The sequence below is a fragment of the Myiozetetes cayanensis genome, unplaced genomic scaffold (genome assembly GCF_022539395.1).
Source record: "Myiozetetes cayanensis isolate MyiCay16 unplaced genomic scaffold, myiCay2020 scf3, whole genome shotgun sequence".
NCBI classification, from domain to species: Eukaryota; Metazoa; Chordata; class Aves; order Passeriformes; family Tyrannidae; genus Myiozetetes; species Myiozetetes cayanensis.
The window spans coordinates 2886166-2909161 of NW_026087521.1; the positions used below are offsets into that span (position 1 = coordinate 2886166).

The 22996-nt window shown below is 48.1% G+C and overlaps 1 protein-coding gene across 1 annotated transcript in view; it reads right to left on the bottom strand.

Moving 5' to 3' along the window:
* MKLN1 (muskelin 1) overlaps window positions 1–11889 on the bottom strand; it is a 104241-nt gene extending 92352 nt beyond the window's left edge. Inside the window, exon 1 of the mRNA XM_050324080.1 lies at window positions 11751–11889. Within this exon, the coding sequence (XP_050180037.1) occupies window positions 11751–11848 (98 nt within the window). The 5' untranslated portion in view covers window positions 11849–11889. The remainder of the gene's footprint in view (window positions 1–11750) is intronic.
* Between the last annotated feature and the right edge of the window lie 11107 nt (window positions 11890–22996).

The window sequence follows — 22996 nt, forward strand, 5'->3', positions numbered from 1 at the left end:
CTGGAACGACAGAGATGACCCCACGCCTGGGGACTTCTCTGCAAAGAGCTCTCTGCACGACAACCACTAAGGGAGAGTTTTCCTTTGCTCTTGACGGGGGAGAGGGAGGAAGGGAGAAAGAAGATGACTTTGCAGAACAGGCTGCAAATGAGGTTTAAGGCTGCTATAATTTGCATCTAACCTAAATATTTTCACGAAGTTGCTATTAAGAGAAATCCACGACTTTAGGAACGAGTCCCCGAGAATAAACAAATCCCAAACACTCGCTTTGCTTGGCACACTCACGTGGCTCCTCGGAGAGCAGCTGTGCAGGGAAGGGCACAGGCGTCGCCAAGAGCACTTGGAACACGGACAGGGCTCCCCTGGAAAACCACGGAGGTACCAGACCATTACACTGCAAAAAGTGTTTGGAGCGCTAGGGAAACACAGACTAACCGAAAACGGGCAAAATACTCGCTCCAGGGTTGAGTTTTTTCAGTTTTTCCTACAACCATCCCAAAAGGGATGGAGGGAGAACACAGCAAGTGGAATACATAGACTAGAATTTCCACTAAGGCCACAGTAAGACGCGCTGGACCAACTATTCCAAGCATGTGGAGCCATCACAGCAGCCAGCACAAGGCATCCACGGAGATACTCCTGCCCAGCCAGGACTCTGGAATGTACACACAGTCTCAACCAAGAAAAACTGGGGGGGCATGGGTGGGGAACCAACCCACCATTAAAAAAAAGTCCATGGATCTGGAAAGAACTACAGATTTTTTTTTTTTTCCTCCTGCAGCTCACAGAAACTCACTGCAACTAATGCTGGTTTCAAACCGCCTGACTGTGATGTTTGAAGACCTGTGTGTACCTCTGGCTGTCCCTTAAAGCAGCTCAAAAAAACCTTTGGAGATTCTGTTATGAAGTTTTTCTCTTTCCTATGGGGAAAGTTCTCTGCTTGAAATGGCAGAAGGATGTAAAGACATGAAAATGTCTTTGTTGAACCACAGCAAAACACACATGGTTATTTCATGCAGACCCACTCAGAAAGCAAGTTTTTAGGGGGTTGGGTGTTGTTTTTTGGGTTTGCTTTTTTTAAAACCCGGGATTTCTTAACCCCCCAGGAGGACCTCCTGCACAGCAAAACAAAGTTTGAGTTAAACATGTACAAGTGAGCACTTTTAAATATGACACTGTCATTTGCTCTGCTCAAATTTGCTTCATCTCCTCAGCAGTCTCTCACAAACATCCAGCATGTCATAAATTCACTTCTCTGAAAAGTAAAACAGCTTAGCAAGTACGGCATAACAAAAATAAACTGAAGGATTCAAAAATCACCTTACAAAAATATCCTTATCAGATCACAACTGGTTATACTGGACAACAAACTTGGTATTACTTAGCTCTGGCTCTGATATTGCTCAACTAAAAACAGGTTTTCAATCATTTGTTCCAATTAGCATTTTGCTTTTTGGTTTTTTTTAAGCAGTCTCTCATCACCACCAGGCCAACCAAAGTTCTTCTTAAAAGCAAAGTGAACCTGCTGCAGGCACTTCCAGTAAGGCAAATTACGAAGTATTTGTTTTTCACTCCCCCACCTAGTTAAGACTTCTTTAAGCAAGACCTCTTTCATTTATCAGCACTTCCTCCTGACATTGCCAAGAATTAAAGGTTTACCAACAGACTAAAACTGCAGCAGTGAATTCCCAGGAAGTCACAGAATTGTTTGGGGTTGGAAAAGACCTCCAAGATCACCAAGTCCAACCATTCCCCCAGCACTGCCAAGGCCACCAATAAACAACATCCCCAAGTGCTGCCTTTCCCTCCAGGGATGGTGACTCCACCATTCGATGGGCAGCCTGTTCCAGGGCTTGATATCCAATCTAAACCTGCCATGGCACAACCTGAGGTCACTTCCAGGTTCTCAGAGCCCAGTAAATAACTTCTATTCCAGTGACACTCCACAGCCCTAAATCACGGATTAAACTTTTGACTGTGTCGCAGCACTGCGAGCCCCAAATCCAGCTCCAGGCTGTGGAAAAACAAACTGGAGACAAAATAAAGTCAGGCTTAGTCATGTATGTTGGTACCCACAATAATCTCATGCATCACAGATGATTTACCAGCCTAATTGTCCCAACATTTAGGGATTATAATTCGGATGCATTTTAAATGGTAAATGACAGTGAGAACTTTTAAGCTTGGAAAGTTACCAAGGTTTGTTCTCCCTCTGCACAAAAAGGAACTTTTCCAGGTACTTAATGTCTCTCTACTTTTTTTTACACAAAAGTAACTTAAAATGTCAGTGATATTAGTGAACTCAGTGATTATAAGATCATCTGGAACAGCGTCTTTTACTCATTTCATACTCAGTGCTCATTTGTACATGTCCAAGACACGAGGATATCTGAAATCCAGCCTTTTAGCTTAGCCTAGGTGAGGTCTGAGGAGGCTCCCTGGGTAGAAATAAATCCCTGGCTTAATAAAAAGACCAAGAATAGCATGAATTCTGCCCTTCAATAGTCAAGGAAAAAAGATGAAAAGATTACATTCTTCAGCTGATCAGATTTGTAGCCAATAGATAAAATATTGCAATAAAATTTGCCAGAGTTTAAAAAAAAATCACCAGCCACGACCACTTGATAACAAAGTTCAGTTTTCATTTTATAAAATATCTCATATCTTGCTGAAAATAGTTTAGGTAGTGTGTGAGCAGGGGGATTTCTACTGATTTTCTTTTCACTTGAAAAGTCGTCGAACTTCAACTTTCCAAAACTTCCCCAGTTCTGATGGAGCAGCTCCCTGCATTCAGTACCCCGTGGTGCTCACTTCCCATTTCCAAAAGCACTTTTTTGGGAAGGGGCAGATCCTTTACAGGAAGATTAGAGCATAGCCATGTCCACACAAATCCCCTGGGCTGTGATTTGGAAGCATCACAGCCCTGGTGGAGTATTTTTGCTTGACTAATGCACACATGGAAAAAATTTAACGAAGGCCAGGAAGCAGATTCAGGCCTTCCACAATTTCACAACATTGCAAGGATGCTCTTACATGCCACAATATTAGTAATATTTCCACTCCAGAGGAAGCCACAAAACCAGACTAAGTTATTACATGTACAGATATACATTGCTAATGTAAGCCATAAACACATCTTTAACATTCATCAGCACCGTGACCTCACACCCAGTAAAAGTTCACCCAAAAAAACGATGCCTGGAAAAGAATTTAAAGCAGACCACGTTCGACAAAACAGACTGGAGCCTCCTCATGCCCAAAGTGACGTCAGGTTTGGAGATTTTTCCACCAGAACTCTATGGAAAATGCCTGCTGGTCCCAGGTGGGACAACCTTCACAGCTTTCCTTTCAAAATTAAGTTTCTCTCACTAATTAACTCAGGGAATGCAGAAAACAAAACACTGATCTGGGAAAATAAAGAAGTATATGTATATATGGTATGTAAAATAAAGAAGCCTGTTAAGTGCTGCTTATTTGGGGAAATGCATTGCAAGCCAAACATTTGCCCCTGGAGCTACATTACAGAATAATTCCTTATTTTGGGGCAATATACATAATTCATGCTGAAGGAAACAGCAGTTCCCAAGCCAACATTGCTTTCATATTTGGCAGCTTCCAAACCCTGTACCCGAAAGCAGGGTTTTAAGGAGACAAAAAATGTGAGAGTTAGCAACAGCACAGCACCATGAGAGAGCAGAGTGGGAACTCATTCAGCAACTCCTTACTCACGGGTCAGTTTACCTAATCCAAATTTTTCCCTTCCATTTTAGCACTCTGTGTGAAGACCATCTCTTTACTGGTACAACTTTCAAGTGCAGAACACGCTAGGAAATTGGTATTTAAATACAGTTATAAGAGCCTAACGCTGCTTAAAGGAAAAAGGATGCCAGAAAAATACAGGTCACGTCCCAGAGTTTCAGCAGGTTTTTTTTTTTCAGGCACCTTCCCAGAGCTCCAGGGTGACATTATGAACCAGGCAGGAAAGGCAGGGAAGACCAAGGAAAACACCACCAAATCCAAACTGAGCAGGGCACAGTTTTTTTCTCCAGGATGAAGATCCTGTTATTTGCCAGGAACAGCAAAACACTCCAGCAGAGGAGGAGCAAGTGCCATCAGCCACTCTGCTGCTGCAGCTCAAATCCAGACATGCAGCCTGCTGTCCTCAACTCAAATAGATGGCTGTGCTCCTTGATTTAAATTGATCCAGGAAATAATTTCTCAAGGATTATGCACGCTGAGTTTCAAGTAATGACTGAAATAGCAACTACCTAAAGCAATAACCACTCTGCATCTTCAGCGCTCCCTCCTGCCCTTCCAGTAGCTGGTTTATTATGGAATTCAGGCCCAGCTGAACTCACAGTTCGCTCTTCCCACAAAATTCAACAGGCAAAAAAAGCACAACTACATTTGGTTCTACAAGTTCATATAAAGTCAAGCACTGGCTTGCTTTGGAACAGGATGAATGTGCAGAATTAGAAACCATATTCTTTGCCATGAAAACAAACAAACAAACAGACAGACTGTACACGATGTCTGAGCAATGACACTTATCCCAAGGAAAACTCTGTTTCTCAGAGTGTTTTAGTCTTTAAGCCAGTAATTAGTCATCAGGAGTTGGAAAACTTGTATTAAACTCACAGGTTGTACAGCCACATACAGGGCAAATGATCCATAACCTGATGATGTTAACACCTCCCAGGAAAATTTTACATTCTTAATGTTCCTGAAAAACGCCGTCCCAGAATAGGCTGAACATCCAATACAGGTTCTGCCAGGTTGGGCACACCAGGGAACCTGAGCAATTAGCATTTCACCTTCATCCTTCTGCCAGTGAGTAAAACTGTCTAATCTCCTCAGTAATGTCTATATTTTAACTGGAGCCTGGAGATTTCTTCTTCTACTACAGCACTTGTGCTTCTACCTGGGAAGCAAGAGGTATCATAACTCATAATACATCATAACTTCATAATTTTGTGGGGGTTTTTTCACTCCTTTCATCTCTCTGACATTTTAATTTCTCACTAATTCACTTTATCAGACATCAGAGAAGCACCTAATACTTATGTATTGAATCTGTGCAACTTTGTTTTCTACAGAAATGTTTTGCTCTGGAAATACTGAATTTCAGCTTTTGGAGAAAAATCCTAGGCTACAGAAGGGATGTAAACAATGGGAAAATGCCTGTCAGAACATGAGATTGTTCAGAAACATCCAGAAAATCCACACAAACAAGCAGGGGGGGCAAATATTTTCCACTGGCCATTGAAAAGAACGAGAAGCAGAACTGAGAATGTTTCTATACGCAGGGTTCAGCAGAGGGGAACAGAGTGGGGCAGCTCCCTGTTTTAGCCAGGGTTTGCATTCCCAGTTCATTTGAGGGAATGCTGGAAGCACTGATCAATGTTTAAAGCCATCAGCAGTGACAGAGCCAGCCCCTGTGCCTGTTCACCCTCCCTTATCTCAAGGCAAACCAATCACAACGAGGAAAGTGAATTGGCTACATTGAAATACTCAAGTAAAGCTATAAATACTGACAATTGAAGCTGAAAAAACTACATTAATGCTTGTTTGTGCAAAAAAAAAAAAGCCCAAAGTCACAGTTCTACAACTAGTCCACCCTTTGGGTCTGGTTTAAATGGCTTTACAAGGCCTCAGCAGAGGGTACCCTCACCTCGTCAGGGAAACAGAGGCTCAGGGAACAGAACATTAAAAATAAACCTTTTCATTAGTTATGACTGATCTCAGCTCGAATGTGAGATTCTTCAAGACCTGCACGCATCTTTATGGAGATTTATGAACCTCTAAGGTGCAGATCTGAGTCTGGTTTCACTTGGTGGGAGGAGAAACTGAGAGCCACGTCCCACTGGCCACAAACACATTTTTCTCCTGTTACAGAAATCTCAGGGAACAGGGGAGCTGCAGTTCAGGTTATTTTCCACCTGGGTTTTTTTTTGTTTGGTTTTGTTTGGTTGTTTGGTTTTGGTTGGGTTTGTTGTTTGGTTTTTTGTGTTTGTTTTTTTTTAATCCTTATGGACTTTACCCCCAAAAGTTTGTCACACGTGTTCTCAGCACCTTCTTACTAATGTTTTGCAGGACCTTAGATTCGAAAACATAGAAGAGTTTTTACTCTTTCAAAGTAAACATAATACAGAAGTACATTTTAAACTGACCAGGAACTTGCTGTCACATCCTTATAATTAGAAAACAAAATAAAATTTGCTTTCTCACTTTGAAAGCCTATGAGCCACTCATATTTTACCATCAAAGTATCTTTGACTAAATTTACTTCCCCCTGCTTTGATGGAAATTCAGAAAACCAGCAAAAACACAGAATTATTTTAAATGCATTTTAACAAATCAGCTGGTTCTTTCCCTGCTCCACTACATTTCCTAAGAAAGGGACAGCAGAGCCATCCAGGCTTCAGCATTTGATGCCATTCACGGTGTCAAACTGGAAAAGCCTGGAATTCTCAGAACAACTGAAGTCCATCATGAAACAGATAAAAATGAGTTGCAGTGAAAAAGTGACACAATTAGGAGGTTGTAAATGGTATTTAATTATCAGCTAAGAAACCAATCAATTTATATTCTTAATAACCACCTTAGCATAAAAAAAATAATCAAACAAAATACCAACTAAAAAAATCCTAAAAAGTCCAACCTAGGGAATAAACTGATCTTCCTCTACAGGGATCCCATACAGGAAAACCTGAATGACTCTGAAGATCCAAGCAACAGAAATGGGATGAAACTTCCTCACAAAGGGATGTGAGGAGTGCAGCATCACAAAAGGCTCTTGTAGTCTCTGAAGTGGGATTTCAGCTCCATAAAACAGTGACAGAAGGACCCGAGTGCATCAGCCAAGTTCAAAACATCACGAGTTTGATGCCTCCATTAGAAACCAGGGTCCTTGGATACAGTAATTTGGCAGTAGAAGAGCGTGCACGACTGCCACGCACAGAGCACAGCACTTCACCCCTTACCCAGCTCAGAAGGGAGTTCAAACTGGAGCAGGTACAAAAACAGGCTACTAAAATATCAGGATGTCAAGTGCTTTTCTCAGAATGCAGAGTAAAAGCTTTTGATTCTTTTCCTTACCAAAGGAAAAAAAAAAAAAGCAAACTCCAAGCTTAGACAAAGGTGACATTCCAAAAAAAAAAGTGACTGAGCTCATCACTTCCTGCAGAAGGGCAGAGGAGAGGGGGGAATAAATCCCAAGTCTCCTCTCTCAGTGTATGGCAAAAGGCACCAAGCACTCATTTGTGTCCCTCTTGTGAAGGGACTGGCAGTGGTGGGGAAATCCCCCGTGAGGAATCAGGGATCAGCCTCCCAAGTGGCTCCATTCCTTTGGGGAGAACCCCAGAGGCAAGGAAGGGATGTGATGGAGGAGTCTCGGGGGGCTGAACATTTTCCAAGCTGGACAAGCTGAAGCCTCTCAATGCACCAATGCCTCTGCACAGGCAGAGCGTCTCTGGAAGCACCAGATGTTTCAACAACAAATTTCCTCTTGGATCAACTTTCTTCCCAAAGGCAAAAACTTCCCCTCAGTGCAAACTGAACTAGCCACTATTACAAGACCAACTCTTTCACTTTTACCCACAGAGTTTTTAAAGTAAATATCCAAGTCAGTGTTCCTGCTGGCAGCTACAAACCAACAGAGGGCAACTCCAGAAGTTTGAAAAAAAGAGGAGAATGATTCCTTGGCAGACTCCAGAAGGATAATCCACACTTAGTGTTTGGAAAGGTCTTTGTAAACATGCAGGTAGCTGCAGCCCTGGTAAAACAGACACTGAATCCAGCCTCAATTCCATGGTACCATCACCAAATGCCAGAGGAGAGCTGCCAGCATTCACCAGAGGAAGCTTCTGTGTCAAAAAAACCTGGTGTTTTTCGAGAGATTACTGATCCTCAAGTAGACCATGACCAGAAAGGCCTTTGAAAAACACTTCTAGTTCTGTTTTCTTTTGTTTAGGCTTTTTCGTTTTGGTTTTCCTGTTTCTTTTTGTTTGTTGTTTTTATTGTGGTGGATATTGTTTTTTTAAAGAGCAGTTATCAGGTGATTTCAGTGCTCTGAAAAGTTGATATAAGTCACTAGACATCTAATTTCTTTCCTGGTCAGTAGTAATCAAAGCTTTATATTTCATAACTTTGTTTTACATTTAAAACCATAAAACTACTTAAGAAGTGTGTTTAAATCATGCTTAGCTGACAAGCTGCTCTGCTCTTCTTCCACAAGCACTTCTGCACTACCACAAACCCAACAAGAAGTAGCAATTTTAGTAAGTTGTATATTCATTCCTACATCCATGAGGGCAGAGCCCCTCTTCTACTCTCCAAGGTCAAGTGGTTTCTTCCTAGCTAGACTAGAAAAATTGCTCAAACTTTAAACTACAGCATAGCCAAAATTCCCATTATTGTGGAATCATTTAGGCTGGGAAACACATCTAAGGTTGCATCCTTCCAGACAAGCATCATTCTGTTCCTCATGTCAAACACTAAGACATGCTCGACCTGCGTGTCCATCCCACACTATGTTATGTTCCTGCCCCAGCAATTTTCAAGTTTTCAATCTTCAAAAAAAAAAAAAAAAAAACACCCTCTCATGTGTTTCTTTACGCATTTTCTCTTTTTGAAAGTCTAATCTCAGATCAGAGGTTGTAGCCTCTCCTTTCCATTTCAGACTGCATTTAAGCTCTCTCCCTCATTCCCGTGGGAATCAAAACCCAAAGCAAGCAAAACCCAAAACTTTCAGAGCAGACAGCGTGGCAGGACCAGCATTCCTCAGACCAAGGTCAGCACGCCAGAGAATAACCCCATCCCTGGGATTACACCGCTGAAGAGTTGATAAAAATTGTTTTCCCTGATGATAAGCACTTCTAAACAACATCTTAAAAACAGCCAAATGCAAGGTCATTTCCAAGGCTGGAAAACACCAGCCCTGCTATAGGAATGGGAATTGTGTGAAGGAAGGCAATGACATTAAGGACTCTGGGCAGCATTTGCAGATGCCACGTGAACATTAAATCCTGACACGAGTCTGGAGCAAAAGGGACTAACGGGAGCCTTGGAAAGGGGTATCAAGGACAAAGACAATACTATCAGCTTATATCTCATCAGTGAGATCAATAATAGACTGTCACCCTCCTGCTCAGAGAACAACACTTCAACACAGAGTTAAAAGCCAGAAATGCTGGTAGAAATAACTACAAGATGATCAGAAACCTGGGAGAGCCGCCTTAAAGTCAAGTTGTTTTAACCAGAAAGATAAGGGGATTACTTAATTATCACCAAAGATTATCAATTAGGAAAGAGTTCAGTTCTTTTTCATACCTAACACAGCAAATACATGGAAAGATACAACAACAAGGAGTTCAGTTAAAAACCTGTTTTTAAAGATTCACTTCGTTTTGGAAAGTAAAGATAATTGAGGATATTAATAATTAACAACTAAGGCAACTCTGCCACTTGTTGAGAGCGGGTGAGTTGAGGATACTTCAATCAAAGGTCAGTAAAAGCAGCACAATCGATGATCAGATGAGGCTCTACAACCCACAACGACCCAGCTGTCCTGTGATCCTAATGGTCCTCCCAAATTCCAGCACCAAGGCTGGCTTATCAAAAAGGTGCTATTGAAACTACTACACCTAAACCTCACTGTGGTCACTCCAAACTTCTCTGTCGGTCACTGGAGGAATTTAACAGGCTGTAGCTGGATGCCACAGAGCCAACTCTCCCACTGAGGATGGGATCAGGGCAGCACAGCTCCAGCCTCCTCCTGCCAACCCCCAGATTCCCAAAGGCCACACGCAGCAGGTGACACAGCCGAGCATTCCAGGTCAGGGGCAGGAGAGGACACCCGGCTGCCAAAAAACACAGAGCCCATGGGCACCTGACAGCCCTTCACCTGCAGGGTAGGGGGGCACTGACCCTTCTCCCCGTTTCACCCGATGAGTGCCAACCTGTCCCACAAATGTCCTTCCCCCAAACATGGGGCCAGCGTTGCCTCCTCAGGTGCAACTTTCCCATGCCCATCTCTGGTGCTTAAGCCCCCCTAGACCGGACCCTCCAGGCCCTCCCCACTCACTCACCACCTCAAACCTGCAGCCCAGACCCTCTGCCCCACACAACACCCCTAAATCTCTTCATCAAACAGCTCCCCAAACACATCCCCCAGGGATGAGGTTCAGCTCTATCTCCAACCCCTTTAAAGCACCTCCTGCCCCCCAACTCTGCTGCACAGACCCTCCCTCACACGCAGCCCCCAAAACCTTGCTACACAACCCCACACACAGCCTCCCCCAAACCCTGCAGCACAGACCCCCCTTCACACAAAGACCCCAAACCCTCTTGGGCAGACCCACACACAGAGATACAGAACCCCAAACCTGCTCTACAGACCCAAACACACACAAGCCCCCCCAACTCTGCTGTAAAGACCCCCCCTAACACACAGGCCCCCAAACCCTGCTGTACAGACCTTCCATCCCACACAGATCCCCAGTTCTGCTGTTCAGACCCTCCTTGACAATCAGCCCCCTCAAACCCTATTGAAGAGACCTCCAAGACCCCCTCCCACAATGCCCCCCAATTACACTGTACAGATCCCCCCCTTTTACACAGCCCCCTCCTAACCCTGCTACAGAGACCCTCCCTAACACAACCTCCCCCAAAATTCTCTATAAACCCCCAAACTACGCTGTAAAGACCTCCAAAATCTGTTGTAGAGATACACACACAACCCTCCAAAATTCTGTATAAACCCCCAAACTGTGCTGTAAACACACACACACAACCCCCCCAAAAATTCTGTATAAACACCCAAACTGTGCTGTAAACACACACACACAAACGCCCCGAAAACTCTAACCATCAAATACCTCCACACTGAACCCTAAAGACATTCGTATAACCCCCAAATTCTGTGTAAACCTCCAGCAGCCTGTAAAAACTTGCCTCATGTATAAATCCCCCAACTGTGCTCTAAAGACACACACACAAGCCCCCAAAATTCGGTATAAACCTCCACACTGGGCTGTAAACACACACATATAACCCCTCCAAAACTCTGTATAAACCTCCAAACTGTACTGTAAAGACACACACACACACCCCCAAAATTCTCTATAAACCCCCAAACTGGGCTGTAAACACACACACACATAATCCCTCAGAAATCTATATAAACCCCCAAACTGTGCTGTAAACACACACACATAATCCCTCAAAAATCTATATAAACCCCCAAACTGTGCTGTAAACACACACAGATAACCCCCCAAAAATTCTGTATAAACCCCCAAACATAACCCGCCCAAAATCCTGTATAAACCCCCAAACATAACCCGCCCAAAATTCTGTATAAACCCCCAAACTGTGCTGTAAACAGACACACATAACCCCCCAAAATTCTGCATAAACCCCCAAACTCCGCCGTACAGACGCTCCCTCGCGCACAGACCCCCGAACTCCGCACAAACTCCCGAACTCCGCCGCACAGCCGATTACACAAAACACACAGCCCCCCAAAAACACGGTACGCAGGCCCCTCCCTCACACACAGCCCCCCGAAACTCCGCACAAACCCCCCAAACTCCGCCGTACAGATCCCTTCCCCCCCCCTCACCCAGCCCCGTCCCCGCTCTCCCCGCCGCAGGCCCCAGCGCAGGCCGCGCACAGGCCCGGCCGCCCGGTCACCCCCCAGAGCGGAGCCCGGAGCGCGGCCCGGGCGCGGCGCCGGTGCCGGCACTCACTCGGGCAGGTATGTGGAGGAGAAGCTGCTCCAGCGGTGCAGGCTGTAGCCCAGGACGCGGCTCTCAGCGCCCGCCGGACCCGCCGCCGCCGCCGCCATCTTGTTGTCAGCAGCGGCCCCGGCAGCGACCGCGGCGGGCGGGGCCGCGCCCTTAAAGGGGCCGCGCTCTTAAAGGGGCCGCGCTCTTAAAGGGGCCGCGCTCTTAAAGGGGCCGCGCAGGGGGAGGTTTGGGGTGTGTGGGGGGGGACACGACGAGATGAGGGGCTCGGAAGGTGCCCTGTGGGTCTGAAAGGCTCAAGTGGTTCCATGAGTGCCCTGAGAGGCTCAGGGGGTGCCCCTGAGTGGTTTGAGCGATGTCCCTGAGAGGTTCAAGGTGTTCAAAGCCCTCAGGGGCTTTGGTGGGGGGGGATGTCCCCTGGGTCTGAAGGGCTCAAGGGGTTCAAAGAGTGCCCTGGGGGGGATCTGAGGGGCTGAAGGGATGCCCTGCGAGGCTCAAGTCGTTCCGGGGGGTGCCCTGTGGGTTGATGGGGCGCTGAGGGACTCAAAGGATGCTCTAAGGGGCTCAAGTGGTTCAGAGTGTGCCCGGAGGGGGATCTGAGGGGCTCGAGGGATGCCCTGAGAGGCTCAAGGGGCTCAGGGGTTGCCGAGTGGGGTGTGGGACATGGAGGGGATGCCCTGAGGGCCTCAGTGGATGCCCTGTGGGGCTGAGGGGCTCGAGGCGCTCAGGGGACGCCCTGAGGGGTTTCAGGTGGGTGGAGGAGACCAGGGGGGTGCCCCATGAGGCTGGAGTGGGGTGTTGATCACCAAAGAGCCTGGCAGGAGCTGAGTGGAGTGGGATCAGGGCTGATTTATCTCTGCTGTTGGTGCCCTTGTTTGGTGAAGGCCAGCACTCCTACTGACCTTGCTGTCCGGAAGGATCCCCGAACTCCTTCCCACGGAGCTGCTCTCCAGCCCAGTAGATCCCAGCCTGTGCTGCACTCATGGATAATGTTTCCCAGGTGTAAGACCTTGCCCTTGTGAAGAACCATGAGGTTCTTTTCAGCCAGCTCTTCCAGCCTGTACAGGTCTTCCTGCAGGGCGGCTCTCCCTTCAAAATGGATCTTCCCGGATCAGTTTAGCATCATTGACAAACCTCATCAGGGTACAGTTCATCCCATCAGATCACTTATGAAAATAAGAGACAGGACAAGGGGGAATGGCTTCAAACTGACAGAAGAGAGACTTAGATTAAATGTTAGGAAGGAATTCTTGACTGTGAGGGTGTTAAGACACCTTGTCATAGGTTGTCCAGAGAAGTTGTGGATGCCCCATCCCTGGAAGTGTTCAAGGCCAGGCTGGGAGGAGCTCTGAGCAATCCAGGATAGTGGAAGGTGTCCCTGCCCATGGCAGGGGGGTTGGAACAAGATGGTCTTTAGGTCCCTTCCAACACAAACCAGTCTTTGATTTTATGACTCTATATTAAACATTAAAAGTATTCATAGTTTCCTCCTTTGCAATTGATGCTGCTGAACAATTCTCTGGCAGCGCTGGTACCTCTCTGGGTCTGTGGTGCTGTGCTCCATTTGGAGGGATGCTCATTTTGGGATCTCCAGACCTGGACCGGGTTGGATTTCAGTGCTTCGGACCACCATGTGCCCAGAGCCTGGCTCTGAAACCCCACACACTGATGGACCAGCACACAAGCTGGGGATTCTTTCACAAGTTTCTCTGTTTAAGGTTGTTTAGGGTTTTTCCTGGAGAAGGGAGATGTTTTCACCCAGAGCTCCCACCAAAGCCAGGGGGAGGCTTGGGACATCCCTGGGGCAGCTCTGGGCTCCTGGAGAAAGCAGGGGAAATATTTCAAGACCACGGGGGAAAAAAAAAAAAAGCCAAACAAATAAACCGCTGTCTGTTGGAAATGACAGATTGGAGAGATATTATGAGGCAGGACAGCAGGATGCCTGGCTAGATTAAATTAGCACAAGGATTCTTTTATTTTTTTTTCCCCCCTTTATTTTAGGAAAGCGAGTGAGAATGTGGCAGCAAAATCTGCCTGCGGATGAAAAACCCGTTCCGCAGCCTTGAAGGCTGAACATCAACTGGGTGTTTCAAAAGCAAGGGGGAGCAGCAAGCACTTCATCTCAAGACCCCTTCCCTGAGGGGCTTCTCAGCGTTTTCACTGGAATCAAAGCCACACAGCTCCGCAACAACACCACAAAGTCCATGGATGAGGCACAAACATCCACATCTCCCTCCGCTGCTGCACTAACGAGGCTTTTTGAAGTTTGTGGCCTTCCCGTGGCATTTCAGGCTTCACTTATCCAAACTTCTGCCTGCGGGCATCCCTCCTCTCCCAGAGTTACCACAGGAGTAATAAAACAAATACTTTACTAATAATATACTCCCAACCCCAGAGGAAGAGACGCCACCTCAATGTCCGGAGCTTCACTAACAACCACGCAGTGCCATGTGAAACCTGTGACCTCTGAATATGAAATTTAGGGGATTGAGAGTGGGGACAACAGCCCCAAAGCAGCCAGGAAGAGGTGAAGGAGGAGGAAGAGGAAGGAGAGACAGCAGCTCCCGCTGCAGAGCGAAACCACCCCAGGATTTCTCTGCCCAGTATCCTGTTACCACTTGAATCAAGAACCTGGATGCCAAGCCAGCGTATTTTTAGCACATTTTGGACTTGAAGTGAAGGGAATGCTGGTGAAATACGCAGTACTGACAGCCCTGGAAAATCTTTCTCCATCTGCAGCACAGGCAGCAGGGAAGGCTGTGAGGAAGCAAAGCAATCCTGAGCTGCAAACTGGGTGTGTGTCCCCCCCACTCCAAGCTCCCCAGGGTTTCTCCAGCTCAGCCTTCCTGGTGCTGTGCAGTTACTGGTGGCTGCTGGAGGAGAGGGTTTTTCCACCCTCTGAGTGGACAGAGCACAGTGGGGAGGAGTGTGATGTGCAGGGAAGCGTCGTGCTGCAGCTCTGCACAGCCTGGAGCCTCCAGCTGAGCTCTCTGCATCCCAGCAAGGGTGGCTGCCCTTGCAGTGGGTGATGGGGCCACAGAGGAGGGGGAGACTCACAAAACACGAGTGTCTGAACCCCACTGTGCTGCTCCAGGTCTGTGCTGCATTTCCTGATCCAGTGCAACAGTGGATCTGTGGAACCTCCGGAGCCCAAAGGAATCAGTGTACCCTGTCCTACCTCCAGCAGTGACTGAGACCCACTGCTCTGGGGAAGATACCCAAAAGAGGGTACTTATCACAGAATCATTAAGGTCGGAAAAGCCCTCTAAGTTCATCAAGTCCAACCATTAACCCAGCACTGCCAAGGCCACCACTAAACCCTGTCTCTAGGTGCCACATCCACATGTTTTTTGGACACTTCTGGGGACAATGATTCCACCACTGCCCTGAGCAGCTTGTCCCAATGCCTGACCACTATTTCAGTGAAGAAATTTTATCAAATAGTTCAATCTAATCCTGGTGCAACTTGAGGCCATTTCCTCTCATACCACCTCTTGTTACCTGGGAGAAGAGACCAACCTTCACCTGGCTCCAATCCCCATTTAGGGAGTTGTAGAGAGCGAGAAGGTCCCCCCTGAGCCTCCTTTCCTCCAGGCTCATCCCATCCAGCTCCCTCAGCCTCTCCTCATCAGACTTGTGCTCCAGACCCTTCACGAGCTTCCCTGTCCTTACGAAACAAACACCTTGCAGAGCTGTCCCTTCTCCCGAGCCCCTCACCTGGGACCTCACTGAAACTCTCCAGCACAATTCCCAGACCAGAGCTGGCTGGGTGGATCCGTGCTGCCTGTGGCTGGCTGGTCTGTAAGGAAGGGGCCGTGGAGGGGAAGAGAGAGCTTCTCTCGCTGCAAACAGGGTCCCTTTGGCCATCAGGGCCCAGCCTCACAGCGAGCTCAGAGGTGCCTGGACAGGTGCCTTGGACAGTAGCTGGAGTTGCTGGGAGAGTCCAGGGTGACCACAAGAGACGTTCCCCACATCTCTTTGCCAGGAGGATGATGCACACGCGGCGTTCACGTGCTTGTCATCAAGAAAGCTGGAAACCCAAGGGCAGGAAACTTGGGGGTTTGGCAATTGTTTGTGTCAGCCTGGAGACAAATATCTCATCCCCCCCCCGCTACCCCCACATCAGAAACTTGTTCCTCCGCCGCGCGTGTGTTTCGAGTTTCCTCATGCAAAACCTCGCGTGGGCGTTTGGATACGTAACGAGCACATAGTTCAGGATGAAAACAAGTTGCGGGGAAGGGCCAAGCAACGCCAGAGAAATGAAAGCAATACAAACAACAACATGGCAGGCGGCCATACCAGCCCGCTCGTGGGCCAGCCGGATCTCACGTCCTCCCCGGAGCTGCGGAGCCGATCAGCTGTTGGAAAAAGAGACCTCTAAAGAACAGGCGGGAGGAAATAGCATTGGCAGCGCAGGCCACTGCATGTTTCCTTCCAAAGCGGGACAGAGCCAAGGACATCAGGCAGAGCTGTAACATTTGGGGGCTCGTGAAGTAAGGCAGAAGCCTCAAGTGGGCTGCAGTTGTGTAAACTCCCATTGTTCTCGGAGCGGAAGCGCAGCGCTGGCCCGGCGGGGGATTGTCCTACCAGATTTTGGCGATGATCACCTAACCAAGCTCCTTCTGCCTCATTTCACTCAGTACATTGAGCAAAGGGGATAAAAACTCCTGCCTGCACCAGATACAGGCTCGGAGCACCCTCCCAAGCCAAACGCCTGCTGCCTCCCACAGCACCTTCAAAGAAAAATGCCTCTAATCACAGAATATTCTGAGTTGGAAGGGACCCACCAGAATCATCAAAGTCTGGCTCCTGACATCTCCTCCGAGCTGTGGGCAAGGCTGGAGCAGGACCAGGGGAACTGCAGAAACTCCCCAAACTGGCCTCACTCATCTTCATCTCTCATTTTGATGACACGATGGGAAAAAAAAGCAGCAAAGCTCATTGAGACCCCTTTTCTGCGTGGCTGCCATGCACATTCACACTGAAGAGGCATGAGAACAAGCCTCAAAACCAGATGATTTTTATTGTTCGCTCCCTTTAGAGAGAGGAATCATCTGTGCCTCCTTATGACACGGTAAAACAATACCTCCTTCCAGAAGAGGTAATAAAATACCTCTTCTGATCCAGGCCCTGATCCAAGCATCTGCTCCTGGGCTACGCACTGCAATACCTGCTCGAGTCCTCTTCACTGCCTCTTGCAGCATCTGTCCTTTGGTTGAAGGCTTAAATCAGTGAAAGGCCTTGCTGGCAATCCAGAAGATTGAAAGGGGCCTGAAATGCCAGTGCCTCCATACACACTTTGCCATAATTCTCTGCATAAAAGCCAAGCTTTAAAGGGCTTGTTTCGCAAAGCACAACAAGCATGCATTTTTTTTGCATCAAGGTCAGTAACTCAGCTTCATTCACCAGTCTCCAGCTGCAAAACAACATGCCCCAGACAACGGAGGAGAGTGTATCTGAGTCAGAAGATGCCTTTTAAGGGATGCTAGTGGCTCCGAGCCACACTGGGGAAAGAAGATCTCCTTGGCACCCTTGTGTGCTCGGCTCCATCTGAACTAGAACAGGGCACCCAAGGGCAGGAAAAGCCGGGGAAATGGGAAGGTGGCACAAATCACACTCACATTCTCTGCCCTTTGATAACATCCTAGAATGTTAAGGATTGTAAGGGACTTTAAAGATCATCTAGTCCCAACCCCGCCTGCAATGGGCAGGGACACCTCCCACTAGACCCAGTTGCTCAAGGCCTTATCCAACCTGGCCTTGAACACTTCCACAGCCTCCCTGGGCAACCTGTGCCAGGGCCTCACCCCCCTCACAGTAAAGAATTTTTTTCCTAATATTTAGCCTAAATTTCCCCTCTTTCAAAAGCACCCTTTACTCCATGTCCTATCACTACAGTTCCTGATGAAGAGTCCCTCTCTGGCTTCCCTGTAGCACCTTCAGATACTGGCAGGTTGCTGTGAGGTCTCCGTGCAACCTTCCCTTTCCTGAGCAGCCGCACCTTCCTCAGCCTGTCTTTGTAGGGGGGATGCTCCAGTCATCTTAGCAACTTCATGGCCCTCCTCTGGACTAGCTCCAACAATTCCATGTCCTTCATTTTTTTGGAAAATGCACTTTTCCGACGTCACCCCCATGCCACCCTCTCCGTGCCCAGAAAAGCGTGACGCACCGCCGTGCTCAGCTCCGCTCCACGATTCAACGTGGGAAGCAGAGGAGATCCTCCCAGTTGTGCCTCGGGATAAAAATATTTACTCATCCCTTCTCCCTCCAGGCAGGTGTGCTCATCCCAGGCAGGGCTGCTCCTGCTGGGATGCACTTCCACGTCAGGCACACGCTGCTCATCACACACTGCGCTGCTTCTCCCTTTTCCATGCGCCCCGGGTGCTGTGATGATTCTCTGAATCACCCAAAGAGGATGCTCTGTCCTGTGTTTCAGATGCAAAATGTGCCTTGGAATTCAATAGTTGCTATAGTGCCTAATTACACATTTTATGGAGTACTTAGTCACAATGGCTAGAGCTCTTGTTATTAGGCTTGGACTCCTTCTGTTGCTTTATTTTAAAGACCTTTCCACTAAACATTTTCTCTCTGCATTAAAAATAGTGTATTGCAGCATTTTCTCCCTCCGAAGACATCCCCAGTTCATGGAGCACTGATCACCCAATGGACAGTAGGAAGAAGAGAATTTGCAGCCTGCTTTTGTCACAGCGCTCCACAATGCACATAAAAGTCGGCTCAGATGACGGCAACAGTACATTTCCCAGGAGCTCCTGAGCACTGATCCTGGCAGCAACATGTCTGCAGTTTGGAAACAACTCACACTGTCTGCCTGGGGCATCCACACCTTCCCCTTGGCAGCACAGAGAAGGTGGACTCCTCGGTGCTCTTCCCGGAGGTTGATTCAGCCCATCACAACGGGACATGTCTTGGGTGAGGCTGAATCACTCTCCTGAGGTTCTGCTCTGTTTTATGCACATTCTAGAAGAGGCTCAGCTTTAGCACAGTCAGCTGAGATGGGTAAGACAAGCCCCAAGCTCCTCGTGGCTCCTTCAAACTGGAGAAATTAGAATTCAGTTGGCATTGACTGGAAGGTCACACCCCACCTGCAGTGCTGTGTTCAGCTCTGGGGCCCCCAGTGTGAGAAGGACGTGGAGCTGCCAGAGCAAGTCCAGAGGAGGCCAAAGAGATGCTCTAAGGGATGGAGCCCCTCTGCTCTGGAGCCAGACTGGGAGAGCTGGAGGTGTTCAGTCTGGAGAAGAGAAGGCTCCAGGGAGATCTTAGAGCCCCTTCCAGGGCCTAAAGGGGCTCCAAGAGAGCTGGAGAGGGACTTGAGACAAGGGCACGTAGTAACAGGACAAAGGGGAATGGCTTTAAACTGACAGAGGGTTTAGATTAAATATTAGAAAAAATTCTTCCCTGTGAGGGTGGTGAGACACTGGCACAGGTTTCCCAGAGAAGCTGTGGATGCCCCATCCCTGGAAGTGTCCAAGGCCAGGTTGGATGGGACTTGGAGCAACCTGGGAGAGTGGAAGGTGTCCTTGTCCCATAACAGGGTTGTTGGAACAAGATGATCTTTAAGGTCCCTTCCAACCCAAACCATTCTCTAATTCCATGATTCAGGCACAGGGATGTTCTCCACCCTACACAGTGGGATTGGTCTTTCCCCTATTAACCTCTTTTTGTGCCTGGGCTTCTTCACCAGCAGAACTGAGCTAAATACTTAATTGCCTACTTTTTAAGGAGTCAGGCAGGATAATTAGCTAATGTTTGGGTAATGTGTCATAGGGTAGGAGTGCTAAGTAGTGTTGCTGTCAGCAGCACAGTGGGAAGTGAAGGACTCAATCTTGTTTTTCAGTTGGGAATGTCACGGTCTCCCTAAATCCATTGTTCCCGTTGACTGGTTTGCTGAGGGCAGGGAACTTGGGCAAAGTGTTTAAAGGAAGAGGATGCCAGGGACAGCAGAGAGCTCTTTGTGATCCAGAAGAACTGTCAGAATAGCTGGGTGCAGTTTGGAAAGAGAAAACTGCCAATGAAGGCAAAAGGACTGCCCAGAAAGTCCTTATGTGTGCAACTGTGACATAAATATTCAACAGCAACATCCTCTGAGTAACCAAAATGCACCAGGGAAACTTTTCTTGCACTGCATTTATTGCAGTGCAGGCAGCACAGCAGGAATGGTGGTACAGGGACCCACCCTGAGGACTGAAGAAGCCTCAGCCCAACAGAGATTTCACATGTTTAATTTTTATTATTCTGCAAATTACGTTATGGATGAACCTCAAGCCCTTCTCATGTCGGCTGATTGTAATTGATGGGATTTCAACCGCGCCTCCTTGAAGTTAAACATCTGAGAGACGCTTTGGTTAATAGTTTGCCTTTCGGAGCAGTGCATTAGCTCTCTTGTGCTCCTGTCTGCTTAATTTAGAGCGAGTGGCCAAGAGTGCTGCAATTAAGGAAGGAGGAATCTTGGGCTGAAGCTCTCGGTGCTTTCAAATGACCAGCAGACCCTCCAGTGCCAGCTTGTTTTTTTACGGTAGCTGGAACAACACTTTCCATGACTCACTACTAATTATGCCCTGGGTTTGCAAGCAAATGTTTTTAACCTCTTGTTGTTGTATTTGAAAATTATAAACCCACCAGTGCTGTCCCAGTGCCCTCCAAGGATATGCTGTCCCACCTCTGCAAGCCTGGCTCTTGACAGGCCAGTCCAAGGCAGCACTTTCTCCATCTGCCTCTTTTCTAAACAGCCCAGTGTTTCTCACTTTCTCTATTTATTTCCTCATCCTGAGGGCAGTCCCATGCTTTGATCTGTGCAAGAGATGACTTTTCCAGCGAGGCTGTTGGGCTCTCCCTGTTTCCTGTGGAGTGTCCAGCCACAGGCCACATGGAGATGATGCCAGCTCCCATCTCTTTTCCCTGGTGTTCGGTTAGCCAGACACAGAGCACCTCAGCAGCTTCTGCCAGCTGCTCTACATCCTGTACAGACATCTCATGCTGGATCTCCACAGCCAGGAGCAGGGAGAGGAAAAACCACGGATAACCTGGAACTGATCCTCTCCACCACCAGCATTCTCTGATCTTTTCCAGAGAGATCCATAAGGAGTAATGCCTGACCTCTGGCAGAGGAAAGCATCCTTTTACTTCCCAGGCCTGATGAAATGCACATCTATGGATGTGCACATAAAATCTCCACATGCCAAACCCACTGGCTCATCCCAGTACTCCCTGGGGATAAATTGTGCCCAGTCTCCAAAGTCTCAGAAAGGCTGCTTTATTCCAGAGCAACGCTTCCTGTTGTGTCTGTTCCTGGTTTTATAGTAAGTAGGTGGAAATACTGGCAGCAGTTCTGGGAAGGGCAGGGCTTGGGGAAGGACACGGCTGTTCACCAAGGACACCCTCCAGGCCATGGCCAGATGCTGCACTTAAGACCCTCTCTGGCATTCCGGCACAAGTGCAAAATGAGGGGAACACACTGCTCCCATGAAAGGGGATGAGTTCTCCTTCCACCACGGACAGAGATCATATTCTGTGAAGGAACAAGCAACTTCTCTCAGTGCTGCTCATTCGGGTTGCATTTTTAACTCCAGAGGTTGCCCCGGCAGCAAATCCACCCAAGTAGTCTCTGCACAGTCCAGAGCCCAGCCCTTCGGGCTCCTCACACCAAAAGGCTTCTTGGGAGGGGCTGGGGTAACACATGGGATGGGGATTTTTTTTTTTTTTTAATCTACAGACCCAGAAGTTTTCAGTCCATTGCAGGACAGTGTTTCTGGTTTTTTTTTTTTTGGTGGGGGGGAGAGAGGAGAGCTTGTTTCTCACCAGGCTCGGCTTCCCCCGCCCCATGGGAAGCAGTTTCCCAGGAGCCCAGATGGGCGTGGACTGGTGGTGCCTGAGCCGATCGACACTGTGTTAGTCGCCGCGGTTACACGGTTTTGCAATCTGCTTCCTGGGAAGAGGAGGGAGGCAACAGTCCTGTGACTGCTGAAGGCTTGGGATGGACTCGTGCTTACAGGCAGCCGTCTGTGTGGGCTGGCAGGCAGAGCTGAGGTCTGTGGGATGTGGGAGTGCCATTCCCGACCTGCTCCCACATCCGTGGATTGGCTGTGGGGCTCAGGGGCCTCCCTACACAGCTGAGAATGAGGAGTTCCTCTCCAGAGATGCCAGAGGAGGAGGATACACTACCCAAAGTCAGAGGAGAGGAGAAACAAGAGTAAGATCCAAGTCACCACGTCCTTCAACCTGGGCACCAGGAAAAGCGCTGTCCAGAGAGTATCATCCCAACACATGGTGGGAATAAGCTCCCTCCTAACCCCATCCAGCACAGAGTTTTCCCTTGGTGGTTTAGACTTGGACACAGAACGACATTAAATCATGTCCTGAAGTGGTGCCGGATGCCACAAGCCAAGCACATCCCAGTTTTTCTTGGTCCTGGGTATAGCAGGAAGGACACCTGCAAAAGGCAGCTTTCCCTTCTCCAGTCTGGACACTTAGCAAGGGACTTCACTTCCTGCACAGGTCATTCCACATTATCTGCTGATGTATCCCTGTTTGCCCAGACTTAGGTGTGGAAATTCAAGCTCCTTGGTCGCTGCAGGGAGTGGAGGACTTTCCTTTGCATAAGCCCCAGGGTAAGAACCTTTGTGCAGACACCTTGTTCCTGGGATTTGTCTCAATGGGGCCTAAGTCTGACCGTGTCCTCCTTCAAGGTGAGGCCCTGATCCCGTGGGAGTCCTCTAGTTCACCCTCTCATCTTCCCTGAGGCCTTTAATTCTGCCCTTTGCCTTGAATCCAGTCATCTTTGTCAAGGATGGGGAATTTGGCTCTGTGTAAAACTGCTGTGTTGTAACCCCATTGAACAGATGATGTACCTCAAAGCTATGGATTTGCTTGCGATTCCCAACTCCCTGATTGCCCTGGATGTCTGGGGAGCACCTACCACCCATGCTTGCTGCAGAGCCCTAAAAACGAGCCCAGGGGAGGCAGAACAGCCCTGCCTCCTCCAGCAGGATGGCAGCGGCAGACAGGGTTCCCCCTGGGAATACACAGCTCCAAGGGTAAAAATAACTTTTTCTGGAAAGGGAAAAGAGCAAAGCAAGCAAAGAAGAAAGGGTGAGTCAAGCCAGGTTTGCACGGGAAAGGGAAGGTGGGGGGAAGAGCAACAACACAATACTGAGCCAGGGAGTTGGTGCTACGGAGCAGTTAGAGGGGGGTGAGGCCCAAGAAGTATCAGAGACATGTCCGTCTCTGGAGGA